General features: G+C 44.7%; 1 protein-coding gene and 1 long non-coding RNA gene across 12 annotated transcripts in view; one reads left to right on the forward strand and one right to left on the reverse strand.

Moving 5' to 3' along the window:
• Window positions 1–14994, forward strand: part of LOC308578488 — a 44140-nt gene extending 29146 nt beyond the window's left edge. For 3 of the 7 annotated variants that reach the window (XR_014003934.1, XR_014003935.1, XR_014003939.1), the window contains exons 3-5: window positions 5564–5602; window positions 6146–6294; window positions 7823–14994. This is a non-coding gene — a long non-coding RNA (uncharacterized lncRNA). The remainder of the gene's footprint in view (window positions 1–5563; window positions 5603–6145; window positions 6295–7822) is intronic. The other 4 variants (XR_014003936.1, XR_014003940.1, XR_014003937.1 and 1 more) reach the window with 3 other exon arrangements.
• Window positions 1–22191, reverse strand: part of LOC308578395 (rho GTPase-activating protein 20-like) — an 88313-nt gene extending 66122 nt beyond the window's left edge. Inside the window, exons 1-2 of one of the 5 annotated variants that reach the window (XM_081178682.1) lie at window positions 22074–22191; window positions 19936–20047 (exon numbers count right to left, since the gene is read on the reverse strand). In XM_081178682.1, the coding sequence (XP_081034808.1) occupies window positions 19936–20047; window positions 22074–22171 (210 nt within the window). In that variant the 5' untranslated portion in view covers window positions 22172–22191. Of the gene's footprint in view, window positions 1–14312; window positions 15895–18697; window positions 18785–19015; window positions 19388–19935; window positions 20048–22073 lie in introns of those variants that run through there. The other 4 variants (XM_081178687.1, XM_081178686.1, XM_081178684.1 and 1 more) reach the window with 4 other exon arrangements.
• Between the last annotated feature and the right edge of the window lie 228 nt (window positions 22192–22419).

Below are 22419 nucleotides of genomic sequence, written 5' to 3' on the forward strand. Positions count from 1 at the left end.
AAGCTGTACGCCGGCTCCCTCAGCCAATAAAGCGAGATGAGCGCCACAACCCCAGAGTCGGCCACGACTGGACCTAATGGTCAGGGGTCCCTTTACCTTTACCTAGAATTGCATTAGCTTTTTTTGGCTGGTGCACCACACTGCTGGCCCATGTGAAGCTTGAGGACTGCTAAGACTCCTAGATCCTTTTCACACGGACCGCTACAAAAGCCAGGCATCCCACATCCTATATTTGTGCATCTGGTTATTCCTGCCTCAGTGTGGAACCTGACATTTGTCTCTGTTGAGATTCATTTTGTTCATTGTGGCTCAGTTTCCAGTCTGCTAAGGTCAGCCCCCAGGAAATTACCTAAGATTTTAAAACAAGCAACCTTTCTCTAGTCTAAAGGAAAAGAAAACATGCTAATTGCCTCCCACTCTCTTTAATGCTTTTGCCCATCTTGCCTCTCTTTTCTTCCTTTGATAACACAAGCAACAGCTCTAAAAACAGGACAGCTCCCTCTCTCCTCCTCCAAACACACTCACTTCAATGGAAAACGCACACACAATAAGTTATATGGGGGGTGTGGTGTGAGGAATACTGGTGTTCTTTTGTTTTGTGTTTTGTTTTGCATTTTGTGTCTTGGTAGTGCTGCAAGCTTAAACCCACCCTGCCTGATTTTTGGAGGGAGTAATTATTTTGGGCATTCAGTTTTGGAAAAATTTCCACCCATTTTTGTCAACACTATTGGTCTGTTTATTTCCTATCGGTCTGTTTATTTCCTACAAAGGTTTTAAAGAGGAAGGTTGTTGCAGGATTGAACATGTACATGAAGTAGACCATCTGTGGAAGGACCGTAGTTCAGTGGTAAAGCAACTGCTCTGCAAGCAGAAGGTCACAGGTTCCGTTCCCAATGGCCTCTCCAGGTAGGGCTGGGAGAGCACCCTGCTTGAAACCCTGTAAGGAGCTGCTGCTGGTCAGTGTAGACAATACTGAGCTAGAGGAACTCAGTGATCTGACTCAATATAAGGCAGCACCCTATGTTCTATACTTCCTATCTTCTAACTCCTTCCCTACCACCCAGCACTGCTTTCAGAGACATCCCATGCACCATCTCCTTGTTCCTGCTTCTCACCTCCACATCAGCCTATGGAATTCTGCCCCACTTCCTCCCAGCAAACCTTTAGATTTCAAAAAGGACATTTTTTCTTGTGACATCAGGCCCCCCATCATCTAGGCAACCTGCTAATTATATTGTTTCTTTCCACTCCTCAGAGCAGGGGTGGGGGGAGAGGAATAGTTCTCTTGCATCCATATCCCAAATATTATCTAAATACAACTGTTTATTAGTTTATAATATTCACTCTGGTACCCCAGCTACAACAGTATTCTTTGTGTAGGGATGCCATTTGCAACCACCAAAATTCAGGGGATTTGGCATCCAAATGAACACACCATGTGGCTAGAGTGGACAGCTCCTACCCCAGACTCCTAATACCCTAGTGTGCACCCTCCTGTTTACTCTTTCTGGCACCCAGTGTGCTCCCAGTTCTGGCTTGGGAAGCAGTGTACACCTAATATTAGCCACAACCCATATCTAACCTGTTGTTTCTTCTGAAATCCTGCATTTTGATTTGTTTTCTCCCAAACCAGCTTCAATCAGAATTAAGAAATATAATGACCTAGCTGCATTTTAAGCTGCTGATGTTTGCACAACGTAGCTCTTTGTGTGTGTGTGTGTGTGTGTGTGTGTGTGTGTGTGAGAGAGAGAGAGAGAGAGAGAGAGAGAGAGAGAGAGAGTGTCATCAAGTGAAATTGATTGACAATAAATTCATGGGAATGTGTATGTGTGTACTGCTTCAGTCAGTGCATTATTAACTCCTGAGGATGGTGGTAGACTCTCCTTCCTTGGAGGTTTTTAAGCAGAGGCTGGATGGCCATTTATAATGGATGCTTCAGCTGAGATTCCTTGAGGTCCCTTCCAACTCTACAATTCTGTGATTCTATGTGGTAATGCACATGGGCCTAGTTAGGCGTGTGTGTGTGTGTGTGTGTTAGGTGATGTCAACTGATGACTCATAAAGGCAAGAGTTAAACAGAATACCTATGCTCAGAGACCCTAGAAAAATATTGAGCTCAGAATTTCATGCTACAGAAGCGGTGGGAATACGCCTAAAAACAGTATCCCATGCTATGTTCTCTCCCCTTGTCCCATAACTTGCAGGACCTAACAAGACTGCACCATTCCACCACCAGGATGCCTCAGGGATGTATAATAGTGAACGCATTTGCACTGAAATCAGTGCTTCTCTCTAGGTGTAAAGACGTCTGAAGCCCTTCAACCCATGAACTAGAAATTTAACTTTTAGCATTGCCAGCTGTTTCTAATAACAGCACCCAGTTTGTATATAAATAAATAGCACCCCAGGCAGCTCCACAGAACTACTGGCAGCCGACTGTAACGTTCCCCTTAAGGGAAACGTTAAGTGGAAAAGGTCTTGTTTGTTGGCATACAATTTACAGGAAAGAGCCTTATTTAAAACATGCTGCATTCATTCTTTTAAAGCAGGAGACAGACAATAGTATTTTAAGTTGGCTAAAAGTGGGGTTAGGAGAGGCATCATTTTCTATGTTGTACAGATATACTTCCTTCCTGTTACTGACTGGCACATGTGCTCAAAGAGGTTTGGCAGGTTTTTGAATCCATGCAAAACCTTTTCAGAGCAGAGGTGGAAGAAGGATGGATATCCACATATCAGAAGCAGCCACCACTCTTTAAAACCACCTTCCACCTCTAGGGTGGCGGAAGCTGTTGTCTCGCTTCGAACTTAGAGCAGACTCTTCCAAAAGGTTGTGTATCAAGACACAGGGTTTTTGCAGAAAGGGGATGTAAATGGATATTGCAAAAGGGTCATCGGCAACCGACTTGAAAAACAACCAACCAACACACTGGATTTTCTCCAGAAAGGGTAAATCCAGATTAAATGAAAAAGTACAGGGCAGTATTTTGGTGCTAATAACATCATGTGTGGATTCTGCAAAAAGGCACTTCAGTTGTTGTTGTTGTTGCTGCTGCTGCTGCTGAATCCAGTTTATTAAAATTTCAAAGCTTTGATCAACTTAATGTCACAGTCCCTATAAACTTTTTTCAACGGAGAAGCATGGCATCAGACTGCTTATGGTGGCAGCTGGACAGGTTTGAGGCATGTCTATTTTGTGTGTTGCCCTTTGAGAAACCACAATGACCCCAATGGAATTAATAGGTATAACAGGAGCAGATATATTGGAAGCCAGAAGTGCCTCCCAACCACCCCTTTTTTTTGCACTCCTCGTTAAATAAATCAAACTGGGTCCCAGCCAGTCTAGTGCCAGGGCATGGAGATTCAGAGCATAGCAAAACTCAAGTACCGTATTTTTTGCCCTAGCTTCCCCCAACCCCAGCCCCCAGAATGGGAGCCAGAGCGATGCCGAAGCCACAGCAGGCTCCGGAGGGTTGCGCGGAGCTGCGACAAGCCCGGGAGTGCAGGCAGCTCCGCTTTGCGCCGGGCTCCCGAGGGTTGTGTGGAGCTTCCTGAAGCCTGGAGAGCGAGAGGGGTCGGTGCGCACTGACCCCTCTCTCTCTCCAGGCTTCAGCGAAAGCCTGTATTCGCCCCATAGGACGCACACACATTTCCCCTTCATTTTTGGAGGGAAAAAAGTGTGTCCTATAGGGCGAAAAATATGGTACCTTGAAGTGAAACACTGTAATTTACAATGCATTGTGCCAGAGCAGATAGCCTTTGAGCATACTTAGAGTGCACTGCCAAAAGAAAAGAGGTATGTAGTTGTAAAGTTTCCTGCATGGTGCAAGGGAAGGAAACCACTGGACATACAGAGTGCTAACATAAACACAGTGATATTAGTCTTCCGGTTTATCAATAAACTTATGGGGGTCAAGAGATTAAAAAACGGTGTTGAGCGTTGAAAGGAGAGGGTGCAAAGGAATAAATGTACAATTTAGGCAAAGAGGATACACCTTCTGTAGGTACAAATGGCAGTAATTTAAAAAAAAATCCCTGGTGGTCTAGTGGTTAGGATTCGGCGCTCTTACCGCCACGGTCTGGGTTCAATTCCTGGTCAGGAAACATGTTTTGCAAGACCCTTGAATGAACTGGTTGCAGGTTTTGCCCAAATATATAAATGGCAATGATTTAACAATTGCTCGTGCTGCCTGCATAGGCTGCAGGTAAGGACACTTGCAAAGCAATGGTTACAAAAACGCCTTTAGAAAACGCCAATCTGGGTGTGTATACACCACCTTGTGTGTGTATACTGGTGTGTGTATACACCACCTGAGGGAGAAAAGGGAGCAAGATGGAAGGCACCTTTGAGATGTGTGTCAGTACACAAGAGTTATGTGCTCACTGGTAAACCTTAAAAACCACCGAAATATACTATCACCACAAAATGGGGAGAGGGGAGAGAGATGCGAAGGAACTGAAAGCAGTGCTCTGTACAGAATTTGGAAATGGGAAGGGGGGCAGGAAGGAAAGATAAAAACTTTCTAAGGCACAGCTCCACTTCAGAAGCAAAATCTTCAGGTAAAGTTGGAACTCCAAAATCTGGGAACAAATTCATGCACTGAAGGGAGTGGACTAGATAACCATTTGGTCTCTTCCAACTCTACTCATCTATGAAATTCAGATGCAGAATTTTGGAAGCACACCCCCCCCGCCCTTCGGTAAGCCAATCACCCTTGACTTCCCATTTGCAACTTGGCACTAATAATACTGGTGTACCTTAGAGGATTGTTGTAAGATGACGGGATAATGTTAAGTGCTTTGGACATCTGAAAGCTACAGGCAAGTGCAAAGTAATGGCATTATTAAGAAGGAATTTGGGCAGGTACAGACATGAGAAAAGCCACACCCTGCTCTCTTCCTTTCCCTCTGGCTAGTTTGCATATGCACCTTGACAAAGGATTGCCAACTGACTGGGAAAAACTGGATTGGCCAGGTCTTGATAATCACTTGCCACCTGCTAATTTCTGTACAATGAATTGCTGTTGAAAAGCACTGGAGTAGAATGAAGAACTTAAGAAGTGCCTGTTGGATCAGGCCAATGGGCCATCTAGTCTTCCATATATCCAACAAATACAGACACCCAGAGCCAGTGTGGTGTAGTGGTTAAGAGCGGTGGACTCGTAATCTGGGGAACCGGGTTTGATTCCCCGCTCCTCCACATGCAGCTGCTGGGTGACATTGGGCTAGTCACACTTCTCTGAAGTCTCTCAGCCCCACTCACCTCACAGAGTGTTTGTTGTGGGGGAGGAAGGGAAAGGAGAATGTTAGCCGCTTTGAGACTCCTTAAAGGGAGTGAAAGGCGGGATATCAAATCCAAACTCTTCTTCTTCTTCTCCATGGTAGTGTGAAATTTGGCTTTTGGAATGGTTTTAAGTACTCTGCTTACCTGGTTTAAGGAGAGTATACTGCACTGTTTGTTTTGCTTTGTATTTCTATCTCTATTCTTGTGTTGATTTTTTTTTTGCTTCAGTAACACTAATACTACTAATAAGGACTAATTTTTATCTATTCCTACATTCAGTTTCCTTGGATGTCCACAAGTTCTAGAGTTATGAGACAGGTAGGAAAACTTTTCTCTAGCCAATTTTCACTATGCCTTGCATGATTTTGTAAACTTCTAGCCTGTCACCTCTTAAGTTCCCTCTGCTGTTTGGCTGCACACTTGGCCCAACCATTAGACCTGTGAATTTAGCAAACGAGTGGCAAATTGCAGTTATGTCTGGGCCTGAGACCAGTCTTTAAAGAGATTCCTCATCCTTGCCCTAAACCTTCTAAGACCTCTTGGAGACCAGGCCTGCTTTATCTGCTACAACTGATTCAATGATCTAGCTGTAAAAGATGCAGGACCTAGCAGTTCCATGTGAAGGGGAGGCACAGATAAGATAACTGCAAGCTCAACCTGAAGCAGCCTGGACATAAAAACTATGGGAAATTGCAGTCAAACATAACTACACATTAGTGCTAGTTAGTGTGTGAAGGGGTTAAGATTATAGAGCTGGATTCCTAGACTCAGCTAAGTGATGCCCCCTCTTCTCAAATGAGAGAGGAAGTGAAGCCTTTTCTTCCTGTTCTCTTTCTCTTCACATGATGTTAATGGCCAAAGAAGACGTGTCTAAGCAGGCCTAAGCAGGCTCCAAGCTTAGAGCACGTGTTTGAAGCAACCTTTCTGTATATTCTATCCAAGAGTATTCTGCCTGAGTTTTCCTTGCTGCTGTCTGGATACATGAATGAATCTGACCTTTAGAACGTTTTGTAAGTAACACATTTGAAACTTACTTCAGTGTTATGACCAGTTCAGTGCTAAGAGGGGTAGGAAAGAGGGAAGCTCTGGATACAGCTAAGTGGTATAAAAGGGTACAGTAACCTATATCCCCACATTATAATGCTGCTTGACTTTTGTGAGTTCAAAATCTGCTATTGGGGAATTTCTTCTGCTGGAGGGTGAGTTTAGCCTCACATTTTGAATCTAAGCACCCAGCTGATTCTCTTGCTATTCACCCTACACACATGGATCACAGGGATTCATGTTTCCTTCCCACAGAAGCTGTGTAGGATTGATGTGCTTTTACCTTTACTGTTATTCCTTTCAGGAAGAGGAGGGAATTTCTTTCATCCAAGCTGGTGTTCTTCAGCTTTCCTGTCCCCAGGTGTTGTTGGCCTAATACTCCCATCATTCCCAGCCTCCTCAGCCAGGGAAGGTGGGAGTTGCAGTCCAACTAGGGACCCAAGGCTGAAAGGACTGTTCTAAAGTGTTAGGCATTTGCTGCATCCTAAATGTCCTAAATGAGGGATGCGGGTGGCGCTGTGGGGTTAAACCACAGAGCCTAGGACTTGCCAATCAGAAGGTTGGTGGTTCGAATCCCCACAATGGGGTGAACTCCCCTTGCTTGGTCCCTGCTCCTGCCAACTTAGTTCGAAAGCACGAAGTGCAAGTAGATAAATAGGTACTGCTCCGACAGGAAGGTAAACGGCGTTTCCGTGCGCTGCTCCAGTTCGCCAGAACTGGCCACAGCTGTACGCTGGCTCCCTCGGCCTATAGAGCGAGATGAGCACCGCAACCCCAGAGTTGGCCACGACTGGACCTAATGGTCAGGGGTCCCTTCACCTTTACCTTAAATGTCTGAGAGGAAACCACCCACATTCCCACCATGGCTAAGTTCTCCAGAAGGTGGTTGGCCCTGTGTCTGGGCAGAGCAACTCCAGACATTAGTCCACTTTCACACCATCAAATTCCCTTGCACTAAGAAAAAGCAGGGTAAAGCAGATCAATCTGGCTTTCCATGCACTGGGAATGTTTTGTATGCAGGGGCATCCAATGGTTTGAATCCCCTTCCCCAGATGTGCCACAGCTCAGATAAAAACTGACCTAGTGGACACATGCAGTATACTCCCATTGTTTGTTTGGGAAGTGTTGTAAACATAGCCACAGTCCACACCTATCCTGTATCTGTCACGCTGTTTCTTACGAAATACTGCATTTTGTTTGATGTGTGTTGCCCACCCCCGCCCAGCTTCTGAATTAATAAAAAGAACAGCCTAGCTGCGTTTGAAGCTGGTTCTACATTCCTGCCATGTTAGAGCCAAAATATTTTTTTTTTAAAAAGTTTACAAGCACTGATTTAAAAAAAAGAAATAAAGGAAGGACTCTGAGCACGTGCAGTTTTGCATTTTGAAGTCACTGAGATCACAGCACCATCATGACTAAAGTAACAAAATGGGACATGCTTCCTTATGCTTTCAATACATTTCTTTGGGACTAATAATCAGCATTTTGTTGTAGAAAAGAAGACCGGTGTGGTTTCCAATTAGAAATGATAAAATGAGCACCGATAACCATGCACACGGCCAGGTATCTGCCCCGTGGCTATAAAACGTTTTAAAGAAAAGATAAGTGGAAAGGAAGGATGCTACAGTGGTAAGTATCAGCCTGGTGTCTTCAACTCCCAGGCATGCCCACACCAGTAGGACTGCCGTATGCCTGGATTTTCTTGGACATTACCATGATTTCAGAGGCGGAATGAATGTCCGGGAGGAATTTCCTAAAGGTGGTGCTTTGTTCTGGATCATAGGCAAGTAAAAAACAACAACTGAACAACAAAAACCTCAACAATTTTGGGGTTTCCCTTAAAAAAAGCTCAGCAACCATGTGTGCTGCATCACCTGCCACGCTCATTTTGGGGGCCCAGGGCTGCAGGGCCCTGGACTTCTGTCCTTTGATCCAGTCCTACATACACCATAGCCATAGGGCACAGGCCCATTCTTTTTGACGCTGCGTTTTTCTGTGTTTTTATTCCAGCTGTTTGACAACAGAGGTGGTGCCACTAGCCTCCTTTGCTTGCTGCCCCCCACCCCCCCCCTGCAACTGCAACTTGTCTCCTTGAAATGATGTTACATTTCCTGACACCAGGGGTGCATTCAGATGCAGGAAATACTGTGGTAGTTTTCTAACATTCCTTTCATGCTGCAGTACTCTAACTGTTGTGTTATGGAAGTGCTGCTTTTTTACTGATCTGCTGGCACATGGTGATAAATTTCATTCACACCAGTGGGTGTGGTGTGGCACAACACTGCACTACATCACTGGGCAATGCCCCCACCCCTATTTCTGCACATACTTGCTTCTGTTTCCCCATGATTCCCCCCCATGAAAGCAGCAGGAAAGGACTGCATGCCAGATTAGAGCCTGACATTTTATCACATTACCCTTCACCATTTTCTCGGTCAATGAGGTTGCAAATATCACCCCCCAAAAGCAATTAATACAAAAATCAGTCCTAAACTTCCACTATATTCTGCTAGGTTTCCAGAATCATCAGGGATGGTGGGAGTTGGGAGTCAAACAACATTTGGCTCTAAAGTTTTACATACACTGTTTATTAAATTTCAGGTCTTTGTTGATCAGTCTGTTAATGACCCACCTTGCAATGTAGTTTGGTCTTGTAATAGACCAAGCTCCTTCTTTTTCTTAAGCCATTAAGAAGTCATTCTGAAAATCCATGAGCAGAGCCACACACACTCAGGACCTTCTCCCTATCGAACTACTTACCAAAGTAACATGATAGGGAGAAGAAGGCAAGATGCAGCCAGCAATCATAGGCTTGCACTGAAACTGACCAGTTGCAGCCTAGATGCAACAGGTAGTAGGAGAGAATGAATCATTTTGTGCTTTTTATATTGTAATCTTAGGTTATGAACCAGTCTGAGATCTATAGATAAAGGGTAGTATACAAATTTAAATAAGTGAAATGGCATAGACTGCTGTGTGAATGCAGCTCATGTCACTTCATGGATATTCCGGGGGTTGGCAGGGAAACGGCAGCTGCAAGGCAGGGGAAAGTGGCCCAGGAGATATGGTGCTATTTAGTCAGGCATTCACATGGCATGGCTTCTGTAGTGTGCCACAGATGCGCCTCTTTACTCTTGGATACATGAAATATCTTTCATAGGGGCTCACCCTATTCTTCTGATTGCAAATAAAATAAATATTTGCCACCACCCACCAGCAACCATTTACCAAGAGGAAAGGAGTGCAGGGTGTTATTGATACACAGCTTAGGCCCAAGCTATTTGAAATACGTTATACCCTTATAGGAACCTGCCTGGGTTGCCTTCTCTCAGTCCCACCACCCTCACAGGCACACTTCATGGGGGCCCAGGACCTGAGAGACTTCTCAGTGATGGCTGCACCCAGACAACTTTGGAACTCCCTCCCTAGAGAAGTTAGACTGGCTCCCTCCTTGCTGGCCTTCTGCTGGCAGGTGAAGTCCTTCTTTTGAGAACTGGCTGCTTTTAATGAAAGGGCTGTCACCATGCTGGTTTTATGGTAATTATCTGTATGTTTGTAATAAGATTGTGTATGTATATATAGTTTTAATTCTATCAATGTTTACTTGTTTTTTTATTACAGTGGTACCTCAGGTTAAGTACTTAATTTGTTCCAGAGGTCCGTACTTAATCTGAAACTGTTCTTAACCTGAAGCCCCACTTTAGCTAGTGGGAACTCCTGCTGCTGCCGCGCCGCTGGAGCACGATTTCTGTTCTGATCCTGAAGCAAAGTTCTTAACCTGAAGCACTATTTCTGGGTTAGCGGAGTCTGTAACCTGAAGCGTATGTAACCTGAAGTATGTAACCCGAGGTACCACTGTATTGTTCCCCCCCTATTTTTAGTGGTTCTTGTTTTTATCTGTTAGTCACCCTGAACCCTGTCAGGGCAAAAGGTGGGGTCTAAATAAATGACTATGATAATGATAGTAATAACATTCGCCCCACCATGCTGAATTCCACACCTTTCTGAAAAATCACCAAAATGACCCCCCACCTGAGACTGGGCTGCAAAAGTGAAGGAACAGAGATGGGGATTTTGTAACTACCCTAGTGTTAATCCTACTGGGTGGGGGGACGGGACGGGACGGACCTTTCATATCCGCACTGGTATGCAGGAATGGACTCGAAGGGAGCAATAATATTCAGAGTAAGTATCATAGAATTGTAGAGTTGGAAGGGACCCTGAGGATCATCTAGTCCAGCCCCCTGCAATGCAGGAATATGCAGCTGTCCCATACAGAGATCGAACCTGCAACCTTGGTCTTATCAGCATCGTGCTCTAACCAACTGAGCTATCCAAGCTAACACCAAGCTATTTAGAAGTAGCTCCCACAAGGCTTAAACATTTCTGAATCTTCTCACTTTGGCACAACAAGAAAAGAAGGGAGGGCAGCCAACCTTGTGCTGTGGACAGACTGGGGGCACCTGGGGAAAGGAGAAAACCCCAAGTGGGCAGCACTGTGTATCCACTGACCAGTGTGGTTCCCAAACTTTTTTGGACCACTGTCCCCTGATTCCCTGAAATCATCACCAGTGCCCCCTACCCTGTCAAAGCATTATTTAGAATAGGGCTTTGCATGACCCGCTAAGGAGGATGCTAACACAGTAAAATTCAGAAGAGTAACAATTAATTGCTCCCTTATTCAAAAAATAAACCTATGTAAAAATAAGCATGTGCTTAGAAAAAAATATAAATGGCAAAGAATATTGCATAAAAGTCTTTTTTACATATTCTTACTAACAAAAACATAAGGGTGAAGCAAATTTGCAGCACAAAATATTAATATATAACGACTTACCAAATATGCAAAAACCTTCACCTGAATGGGGATGGAGTGTCCTAGTCTGACACTCTGACCACTGCACCACTCTGGCTAGTAAGACTAAAGAAATCAATGCCTGCAGCTGGAAGAGCTGGAGGGTGACAGGGACAGTCACTGGGAAGGGAAATGTCTTTGCATGGTAGTGTATGGCAGTGGTCCCCAAAGTGGGTGGTACCGCCCCCTGGAGGACAGTGGGAGGACCTACGGGAGAGCTAAGAGTCAAGGGGGCAGCGGGGGGGGGGTTGGAGATGAGCCCCTCTGAGAGCATTTATTGCTTATTTACAATATACCAAGTTGGATTCTGGCACAAAACACCTTCCTCACTTTGTATTAAGGTTTTGCTGCTCATATCAATTTCAAATCTATTTCCTTTGGTCACATTTGTTTGTATTGACGATTCTGAGTTGTTACAAGGTAGCCAATTATTGGTGAGCTATTGATTTTCTTATAAATTAGTTACCATACATCTGTGGTAGGTGACACTCCATCCCCATTCTGCTACAATGCTCACTGGGTGACCAGGGTTGTTGACATACAGTGGCTATGGACAGTCATGTATGCCACTTATTATTATTATTAAAAAACACACATGTTTATTCAAAAGTTACACTTCAACTTTGTCCACTGCCATAATCCTACAGAAAAATTACTCCAATCCTCAATCCCTCATCACTGTCATGTTGGCTCACCAAATACCCTCAATAGGGACCCAATTACTGATCTGGTATACTAGACATTTTTCAATCAATATATCACTTCCACAGACACCTCTGTAATGATTATGGCATTAAAATATCCCATTCCCAATAAAAGAGAAAAAGGGAGATCGAATTGTGTCAAAGGTATCTTTTTGGAGATGCCCTTGATTATTCACCATTGATATGTGAGGCATTCTGATAGAGCAATGTTCCAGATGTTATTAACCCCAACCACTATTGGTATATTAGAGGTTTCCTTCCATATTGGGCAATAACTAGCCTAGCTTCAGGAAGGAAATTAATTCTTTAGATTTAAGGGTAGAATTTGGGGTCAAATCCAGTGATACGCCTGGCAAGTGCCGAATTAGAGGAGACATAGATTGTTTAGTGATTTTGGAGGTCAGATAAAAGGCTTTCCCCCAAAAGGCATGAATCACAGTACACTCCCACACAAAAATAGGAACCTCGTTCTCCACAACCTTGGGGGCTGGTCATGGCCTCTCAGTCTAACCCACCTCACAATATTGTGGGGATTTAAATGATGAAGAAGACCACGCATGCCACCTTGAGCTCCTCAGAGGAAAGGTGAGGGATTTTATAGCATCTAAACTAGCATCAGGTAATGGGATAATTTCTTCTGCAAGTATACCTGTTGTTCCTCACCACCACCACCTGTACAGCATTCAGTTCTATAACATTAGCAGACAAAACAGCATCACAACAGTATAACAACAGTATAAAAAACAGCAGCCTTGGTTGACAGAAATTCACCTCACCGTGAAACTTGGCCACCTCTACAAGTGGAGGGCAGCAGCTGGCGTAGGTCTACCTAAACTTTGGAGGGCTCATGCTTCAAGCATCAAGTAAGCTGGTCTGGAGCAACTGAGCACCTTCTTTGCTAGGCATTTCCTACCCAGTGGGTATAAGCTGTCCACTTACTCATCACTCCAGGAGAGGAAATGCATCACCCTGTGCTAATTTATATTTATACTGCAAATGATTACTATAATTTAAACAGAAATGCATATATCCATCTCTGCTTAGTCTGCTGCCAAGGTCCTAACTGTTGGTGTACAACTTGCTCTCGCTTCTTAGGGTTTTCTGCTGTTAAACCGGACAGCTCATCAAATACAGTACTCTCTTCTGGGAATGTAGGACACATGGCCACCCTAAGTAGATGTCCCCTTGAAACATTTGAATGAAGAATTCAAGTAGAATAGAGTCATGGTTTTAACTATCCAGGTTAGCAACAAAACTCCCAACAGCTTTACACGAAATGCCTCTTTATGCTTTGCAATTTTCAGGTGTCTACTTAAACAGAAGAAAGGAAGAAGAGCTCTTCTGGATCAGACAAGTGGCCTATCTAGTGTAGCATCCAGTGGCCAACCAGATGCCTGTGGGAAACCAGCAAGCAGCACCTGAACACAAGAGCCCACTCCCCTCCTGTAGTCTCCAGCAACTGGTATTCAGAAGAATTACTGCTTCTGACCAGAGCATGGCCACCATGTAGCTCCAGATAGTCCTAGACAGTCTTCAGAATGTGAACTGTTAGTGTGACTGACAGGTGCTTTAAAATATGCATATTAGACAGTTACACTTTTCCAGAAGTAGAGAACTGGCTGTGGGTTGGATATAAATCTGGGTTTAGATTGGGAATGTGTGAAATGGCCCTGAAATGTCAAGCCGTGAATCAGTCTGTGATTATATTATTCAGTCTTGGTAAACCACAAACATATTTATGGAATTCTGCCTAATGGGTGTGCTGAGCAAATATTGTCTAACAGATAAGAGCCTGCTGGATTGGACCAATGGCCCATCTAGTCCAGCGTTCTGTTCTCACAGGGGCCTACCAGATGCCCCAGTGGGATGCTCAAGGGTAACTTTTGCCCCTGTGGTTTACAGCAACTGGTATTCAGAAGCACTGCCTGTCTGTTTTAGTATGTGCATGATATATGGCATGCACAAGAACAGCACACAGAAAACCGTTGTATAAGCATGTACTCTGCACAGAGATGTGTTGGCTGCCGAGAGGAAAGTGTGTTGGACAGGTCTAGTGGTTACACACTGTCTAGCTAAGCACGGAAAGTTTATCCCGGTGCAGGGAAATACGTATGGTTTGAGGAAGCAGCTGCGGGTTCAGCAGATTCTGTGGTACGATCAAGTAAAAGAAAATAAGCAAGGATTCAAGAGCGGCTCATCAGGGGAAGCTGGCGGAGAAATGAGCACACGAGCAATAAATAGAAGGGAAGGGGAAGAAAAACAAATTGGAAAAAGTGAAACGTCCAGGAAGGAATGTGGGAACAAGCCGTTCCAGCCCGGACAGAGAGGTAACTTCTCTAGACACATGGAACAGCCAGCCTAGCTGTACCTCTTGACACAGACTCTCTGCACCTTCAGCCTCCTTTCACACCATTCAAGTACTTGCCTTGCTCCACTCCTGGGTGGGAGGACAGGCTCCCAAATTCTGCTCACTCTGCCCCTGTGGTGACAAGCTGGCTTTCTGCTGGGGAGTCATCCTGAGGAGGACCGGTGGTCAGCCAGGGCTCCTGCTGCTGCTGCTGTTGCTGCAGGCACATTCACCCACCATCAGCAGAAGGCTGGAGAAGCCCTGCCGTGGTCCAGATGGACTCTGTATATCCTTGGGCAAAGCTGCTGACGCGCTTGGACGTCCAGGCCCAGAGCTAGGGGCTGAGCGACTGGAGCAAGTTAGCATTGCCTGCCTGCTTTTCCTCATCAGCCAAGAGAGGGGAAAAAAAGGGGGGGGGAGTTTGCACAAACCAAGTAGCTCCTCCTCGTGCTGCCTAAATATGGACATTTGCTCATATGCTGTGCTCCATCCTGGAAGCAGTAACTGCTAAGCAGCTGCCTTCACGGGATGAAGTGAGCATTAAGAGAGAGCTGGAAGGAGGCAGAAACAGTCACCCTAGCAGGACCATCCTTTTGATGAAGGCTTCCAGGCGCTGAAATGAACAATGTCAGGGAGATCCACACTCGGGAGCAATGCCATCTTTTTAGGAGGGTCAAGGAAGACCCAGGAGGTGCCAAGAAGGATTACAAAGGGTACTGGAGTCCCTGCACCATTTTGTGATGATTTTGCTTATTTTTTTGTTTTTTGTTTAAAACCTTTTAAAATTACCCTACTAGGCTCTGTCCTGCTTAAAAGCAGTATTGCTGGAACTCCCTGCCTATTGATATCCGGCAGGCACCTTGACTGTATTCTTTTTGGCACCTGTTGAAAACACTTTTTGTTTAGACAAGCCTACCCAGATGGGGTCCCTTTACCCTTTACCTTTCTACCCAGATGTTTAGAAAGCTGATGTGAGTTTCAACCTGTTATCAGTCTATTGTTATCTTAATTTTTGAATCATAGAATGGTAGAGTAGGAAGAGACCTTGAGGGTCATCTAGTCCAAATTTTCTCAACCTTTTTTGAGCTGTGGCCCCTTTCTGAACTTTTTCCCTTCCTGTGGCCCCCCCTTCCTACCTATACAAAGGTAGTTATTAAGAAAGGCAGTTTTGTTTGTAAATGGAACATGCTTTACTTACAATTTTTATAATTTATAGAAAAGACAATTATGTAAAAACTTATACTTTTAAGTATTTCTCTACCTTGTTCTTGAGGACAAGCTTTTTTATATCCGGTTCTATCTCTGTGAGGGATAACCGAAGATCATCTCTGTCCTTTGAGGCGATTCCGCATTAGGCCGAGCAAATAATTCACACTACTGAAACCTGATTCTACCAAATACAAAGTAGGAAATGCCATGAAAAACAATTTTGCTTTATCCCAAAGTGGGAGGGAGAAGGAAATGGAAGCATCGTTGCTGTAGGGGGGTGGGTGGGGTGGCGATCCATCCACTGGGAACTATGGTCACTTCTCGGTTCACTCCACTTCTCTGCTTTCTATAGTGGTACCTCAGGTTAAGAACTTAATTCGTTCCGGAGGTCCGTTCTTAACCTGAAACTGTTCTTAACCTGAAGCACCACTTTAGCTAATGGGGCCTCCTGCTGCCGCCGCTGCCGGAGCACGATTTCTATTCTCATCCTGAAGCAAAGTTTTTAACCCGAGGTACTATTTCTGGGTTAGCGGAGTCTGTAACCTGAAGCGTATGTAACCTGAAGCGTATGTAACCCGAGGTACCACTGTGTTTGCTTTACTTCTGGTTGTTTGTTGTTTGTTTTTTTTCTTTTCTCGGCCACGTCTCTTTTCTTCACTTCTCGCCTCCCTCTGTGGCCCCCTAGTCTCGTGCCGTGGCTCCCCAGTTACGTGATTTTCACCTGTGCCCCCCTTGGAATATCCTGGGGGCCCCAGGTGACCCCCCCCAACACCCCAGTTGAGAAACACTGATTTGGCCAATCCCCTGCAACACACACTAGACCCTGCTTAGCTTTGCCAATGTGCTAGCAATTTTTTACTGCACCACTAGGAGGAGGAAAGTCTTAAAACTATTGTTGCTAATTCTCCTTGTCGATTATTTTAGACAGCAGTCTTTAGACAGCTGTGAGAGCTTTCATTTTTTTAAAAAAATAACCAAGCAGTGTATAAATTTTACAACATAAATAAATAAAAAACCTTATCAGTTTGAAATTAAATTGGATCAGGAGTCAAACTGCACCTCTGCCATGTGGCTTGAGGCTTGCCTTTTTCAGCCTCAGTTTCCCATCTGCAACATAATGATACTGACCTGCCTAACACGGTTGTTGTTACATGACATGTTTTGTTTATTCTAAATGACTATGTAAAACCTGAACAAGAAGGGGGAAAAACAGGCTATGCCCACAGAGCTGCTCTCTCACCTCTACTAGCAAGCATTATAATTATTAGTTAGGTGTTTGTGCCACCATTCCTTAATGAGTCCAGGGCAGAGTCCAAGGCCTTCGCCTTCCTCAGGAACTGCTGCCCTCATGTGGTGAGCCACATAAATGCAGCAGCTCAGTAAAGAATGGTCCAGATCTGTGCTTGACTGCCCACCCAGGTTAGCCATTGGCTTTCCCTGGGCCCTAAGGGGTTTAAAGGGCTTGCAGGTGATTTTTGCTTCAGTAATGAGGTCCAGCTGGGTTCTAAGGTGGCATGGGTTTCCCTTGCTTGCTGAGCCTGACTCCTGGTTGTCCTTATTTATGTCGTAAAATTGATACATTCTTTGATTAAGGGAATTGGGTATATTTAGCCTGGATATGAGGGACACAGGGTGGCGCTGTGGTCTAAGCCACAGAGCCTAGGGCTTGCCAATCAGAAGGTCGGCAGTTCGAATCCCTGCGACAGGGTGAGCTCCCGTTGCTCGGTCCCTGCCCCTGCCAACCTAGCAGTTTGAAAGCACATCACAGTGCAAGTAGATAAATAGGTACTGCTCCGGTGGGAAGGTAAACGGCGTTTCCGTGTGCTGCTCTGGTTCGCCAGAAGCAGCTTAGTCATGCTGGCCACATGACCCGGAAGCTGTACACCGGCTCCCTCGGCCAATAAAGTGAGATGAGTGCCGCAACCTCAGAGTCGGTCACGACTGGACCTAATGGTCAGGGGTCCCTTTACCCTTTACCTTTACCTAGCCTGGATATGAGGACACTGAGAGGAGATATGATAGCCATCTTCAAATATCTGAAGGGCTGTCACATGGAAGATGGAGCAAACCTGTTTTCTCCTGCTCGGGAGTGTAGGATTCGAACCAATGGCTTCAAGTTACAAGAAAGGAGATTCCGACTAAACAGGAAGAAATTTTTGACAGTAAGCTGTTTGACAGTGGAACAGACTTACTTGGAAGGCGGTGAACTCTCCTTCGTTGGAGGTTTTTTTGGATGTCCACCTGTCATGGGTGCTGTAGTTAAGATTTCTGCACTGAAGGGGGTTAGACTTGACGACCTTCTGCAGAGTTGGAAGGGATACCCTAGGGTCTAGTCCAACCCCCTGCAATCCAGGAATCACAGTTTAAGAATTCCTGTCAGGTGGCCATCCAACCTTGGTTTAAAAACCTCCAACGAAGGAGAGTCCACCATTTTCCAAACTCACCTCCATTCCATTGTTGTCAGAAAGTTCTTCCTAATGTTTCCAATTTGAATTGGTTTGGTTTGAATTGAATTTGAATTGGTTTGGTTCTTTCAATGTGGGAGCTTATAAGGGCACAGAACCATGGGCGTAGCCAGGATTTGTGTTCTGGGGTGGTGGAGGGCAGGACACCCACTTGCCATCAACCCCTGTCAGGCTCTCTAGCAGATTCAGAATGAAATGCCTCAACAACAGTTGTTTTAAATTATTCTTTTGCCCCCAAGTGCTCAGAAAAATCCAGTCAAAATCTTCAGTCATTTGAAAACTAGGAAGTTAAATAAAACAATTAGCACCAGGGAGTACCTTTCATGTGGTTAACGGGTATATTTTGCGAAATTACAAGGAACATGTATTTTTTATGTTGCTTTAAAAAAACAAAACTAAAACAAGTTTTCTTGGATTTGCTGAAAACCTTTTCAGCACTTCTTTCTCAAATTCCTCCTTTTCCCCCAATGCAGTTTTTTCGGTGCATACTCAGTAACCAAAGCCCATTGAGACACTCCCCTGTCATCGTTATCACTAGCCATGTCTTTACTTTCTGTAAGGCACTGAATGACAGCTCTATGGTACAAGTGGTGCATATGGCTGAGCACATGGGCATAGCCAACATTTATGTTTGGGGTGGGGGGGGGGCAGGACCTCAGTTAAGATTTTGTATTGATTTACTTGATGGGGGGGGGGAGCTGCCCCTCCCTGACTCCTTAGACATACCCATGGCTGAGCAAGAGAGATGAGCAGAGGCTTTTTGTGGTAGGGCAAAAGCGTTTCACTTACTTTACTAGGTCTGCTATGTTCAGCCTTCTTAAATGCTCTTTGCTGAGTCTCTTCTCCCACATGGTCTATCATAGTCCAGCTTTGAAGCTGAAGTTGGGGCAGCACTGAAAGCACTCACTTAACTGAGGTTCTGCCCCTCCCCCCCCCCAGCAGAAGCCTGCCCCACGTAATGAAATCACGTATTTCTACCCATGATTTCTCCCCAAAACCCCTCTAACAAAAATCCCATGCCTGTGGGCAGCTGCCCTGCCCCCCCTGGCTACACCCATGAGTGGATCCTCGGAGTTTACAAGATTTATGGGCTCGCCCTCCTCTCACCTGACTCCAAGCTGTTTGATGGGCAGGAATCACTACCGGGCAAAGAAGGATTCCCATTTCCCACTGAAGCTGCTGGGATTTGGATAAAGCCTTGAAGATTGTCAAAAATCCCCCAAGGTTCAAGAGGTTTGCAAAGCCACAAGTGCTCGCTTTCCGCCATCCTTCCTGCCAACACCGCCCCCCGTCCACCCCCCTCCCCGCGATTGCTTTCACCGCGGCACATTTCAGGCATTAGGAAAGCAACCTGGTCTTCATTAAAGGAACGAAGTCTCCTCCAGCAACTTCAGCCAAGTCGTTCCCTGACAGTATACTTTCCAGATAAACTCAAGATGTGAAAGCAGAATTGGATGGGGGCAGAGGAAAATAATAAATCTTACCACTGATAAAGAAGAAGCACGGGGGGGGGGGGGAGGCAGCAGGAAGACAATAAAAACTAGCGCGAGTGTTACATGGAAGCAAAAAAGTTGGTTGTCCCAACTCCCTGTTTCTCTCCCTCCCGAAAAAGTCTCCACATGTTCTCAGACTGGTTTAACCACCAGTCCCTCTTCCCGGAGAACTTTGGGGACTGAAGCTCTGGGAACTGAGGAATAGCAGTCTCCTAACAACTCAGAAACATTTATATACCACCCATCCTATTTAGGATTTCAGCTAATTATATTCCAGTACAAGCACAAGAATAAAACTAATAAAAACCCTTAATACAAATAAAATTACAATATGCTAAATTTACCTAAATGGGGTTGCCTTTGCCGACAGACCATTCTTTACAAATTGTTTGCAAACAGTAGTGGGTTCAAACCACAGGGGAAGCAGATAATTAGGAGTGCAGTTCCTGAGTGGGAAATTCACAGCAATATTTCCTGATTTAAACCCCCTTTTCATACAGTGAGAGAAGAAGCAAGGTTTTAAGGTGGACATACCTTGAGGCGCAGCATTTTGGAGAGTGGGTTCCTATAGGAGTTGCTCTGTGAAGAATCTGCTTCCAGTTCTTTGGATCTGTCTGGCTTCCTCAGGGGGCTCTTTGGTGTATATCTGTAAGCAAAGAAAGCACACCTCTCAGTAATTTGGATATTAATCTTAATAATCTGGATTGCTGGTCTTCAAGGGTTTTTGCAAAATGCTGCCCTTGAAAAGATTTCTCACAAACTAAAAGCATCTAAAGGGTAGAGCTTGAATGACTCCCCCCCCCCCAAATAGGGTATGGTTTTATTTGTTACACAAATATTGAGGCAGGTGGTCACTCAGGGCTCATCCATACTTCTGCTTGTTCCATGCCTAGAAAGCACGGTTCTGGCAGATTCCCCCTTGCCCTGTTCCTTTCCTAGGGAAAACTTGCTCTTTAACTTTAATCTTGAGTGCTAAAGGTTGGGTTTCCCAGGGGAAAGTGACAGTATTTGTGCCACCAGTATATGCAAATGCCTGACTCAAATTTAAGACTATATAGAACCTTTATTCTCAATAACGATGGCACTCACAAGTGGATAATACTTTAATAAATATTTATTATTCCTAAAAGGGAATTGCTTTGAAGCTGCTCTAGATCCTTGTATTTTTGTCCTTCCAGGCTGAGAAGCTATACAGATTGAATTTTTAAATCTTTGTTTTCTTACATTTTGTTATGTTTGCACTTTTAAACAATTCAATATTTTTTAAAAAAGAAAGAAAGAAAACACATACTGCAACTGGGGCTACTTCTTAAAGCTTAGGCTTCAAATCTCAAACTGGGGTGATGAAAGTGTTGCAGGGGAACTTAATGGGGACCTTGGAACCTTAAAACCCCACATTGGCAAAGACAGATGTGGGGACTGCTGAGCTAGGAAGCCCGATGTTCTTGTGGGGTGTTAGGTAGCATCCCCCAGCCATATCTGGCACAGTTTTAATCCGTAGCATGGCACTGGCAGCTGCAAGTATCTCAGACTGTTATGTAAATATGTGGGGCAGGGAGGAAGGAGGGAGACCGAGGGTAAAACATTCTCTTTAGTTGAGTGCAGAAGTGACATTCAAACCCCGGTCTTTGTGGCTCATTATGGCTCACAGTCTGATTCCCCCCCCCCCCCCCGATTCCACAAAGTATCTTTTTGTAGATTCTTTTTCTTTTCCCTGACCCATAAGATTGGACTCTGTTTTAACTTGTTTTAATTACCCCAAAAGTATGCTTTTATTGGTTTCAACATGCTTTCATACTTACTGCTTTGCTGATCTTCTGTATTTCTGCTTTAATGATATTGTTTATTGCTTTTACCTTGTACACTGAAAAGTCTAAGCAGCTTATAAAATCATTTAAAATAAAATACATGGATGAAAGTTCACATTGAAGGATCAACACCTTACTAGACCCAGCAGGCATATTTCAACTAAAGCATAACTTTTCAAAACCTAGAGATCCTAATAAATTTATCAGGGATGGGTAGGGGTGGGAATTCTCAGTGATAGCATTAGTTTTTAGTTTTTTTACAGCTATATAGGTGAGACAGGCACAAGACAAGCACAAAAAGTTGGCAACTCAAATAGACAAGAAGGAGCCAAATGTTTTCCCCCACTTACTGTGTCTCCAGCTGGTCCTGCCTTGATTTCTCCTCTGCCTCCTTCTCCTGATGGGTCTCTACCCTCCCTGCCTGCTTCCCCATAAGAACTACCTCTTTCCCCTCAGCCACTATTTACTTTTGTGACATTTGCCTGCCAACTTCTATGGGTTTCATCTATTCATTAATATTCTTTCACACATCACATTTGTGCACACCCATTAGCCTCAACCACAGTCAAAACCTCTCTCACACACAAGCATATACCAAGCAATATCTGTGAAGAACTTCAACAGACTTATTCCCTCATCTTTCTCCATCCATTCACAAATGTGCCCTGTCTCCAACCCACAAATACTCACCAGCTCCTAAAGACAAAACCAGCCTGCTTCAGCCTTACAGAATGGGAATTCCACCACCTTCCACCCACCAACACCTGCCAACTTTCACAAGGTCCGCAGCTAGACACCAACCTGCTTCTGACACTGGGTATCAGCCCCCTTCAAGCTGAGGTCCCTCTCAGCAAGTGAACTTGCCTTATTATTGCTCCACAGCATCCCACTGCCAGATAATCATCTCTGTCCATCTTCAAATTCACCTCCTGCAGGTGGAATAAAGCTGGGCAATGCTTCATGTCACAGCTGCTGCCCTCTGTGTTCTCTTGAGGGAACAAGATAAGGCCCACCTTTATAGCCACTTATATATCCGCCATGTACTTTTGTGATGTCACAGGTACTCTGTAGCCAATGGCAACAGCTGGAGATGCATCACCATGGTCTCCTGAAACCCCACAATTGTGGGTGCCCCTCAGCAGGGATTTGTTTGTGTCCTTGTCTATTAAAAAATATTTATAGACTCCCCTTCATTGGTACTGATAACTAG

The sequence above is a fragment of the Podarcis bocagei genome (genome assembly GCF_964188305.1).
Source record: "Podarcis bocagei genome assembly, chromosome: Z".
Classification (NCBI taxonomy): Eukaryota; Metazoa; Chordata; class Lepidosauria; order Squamata; family Lacertidae; genus Podarcis; species Podarcis bocagei.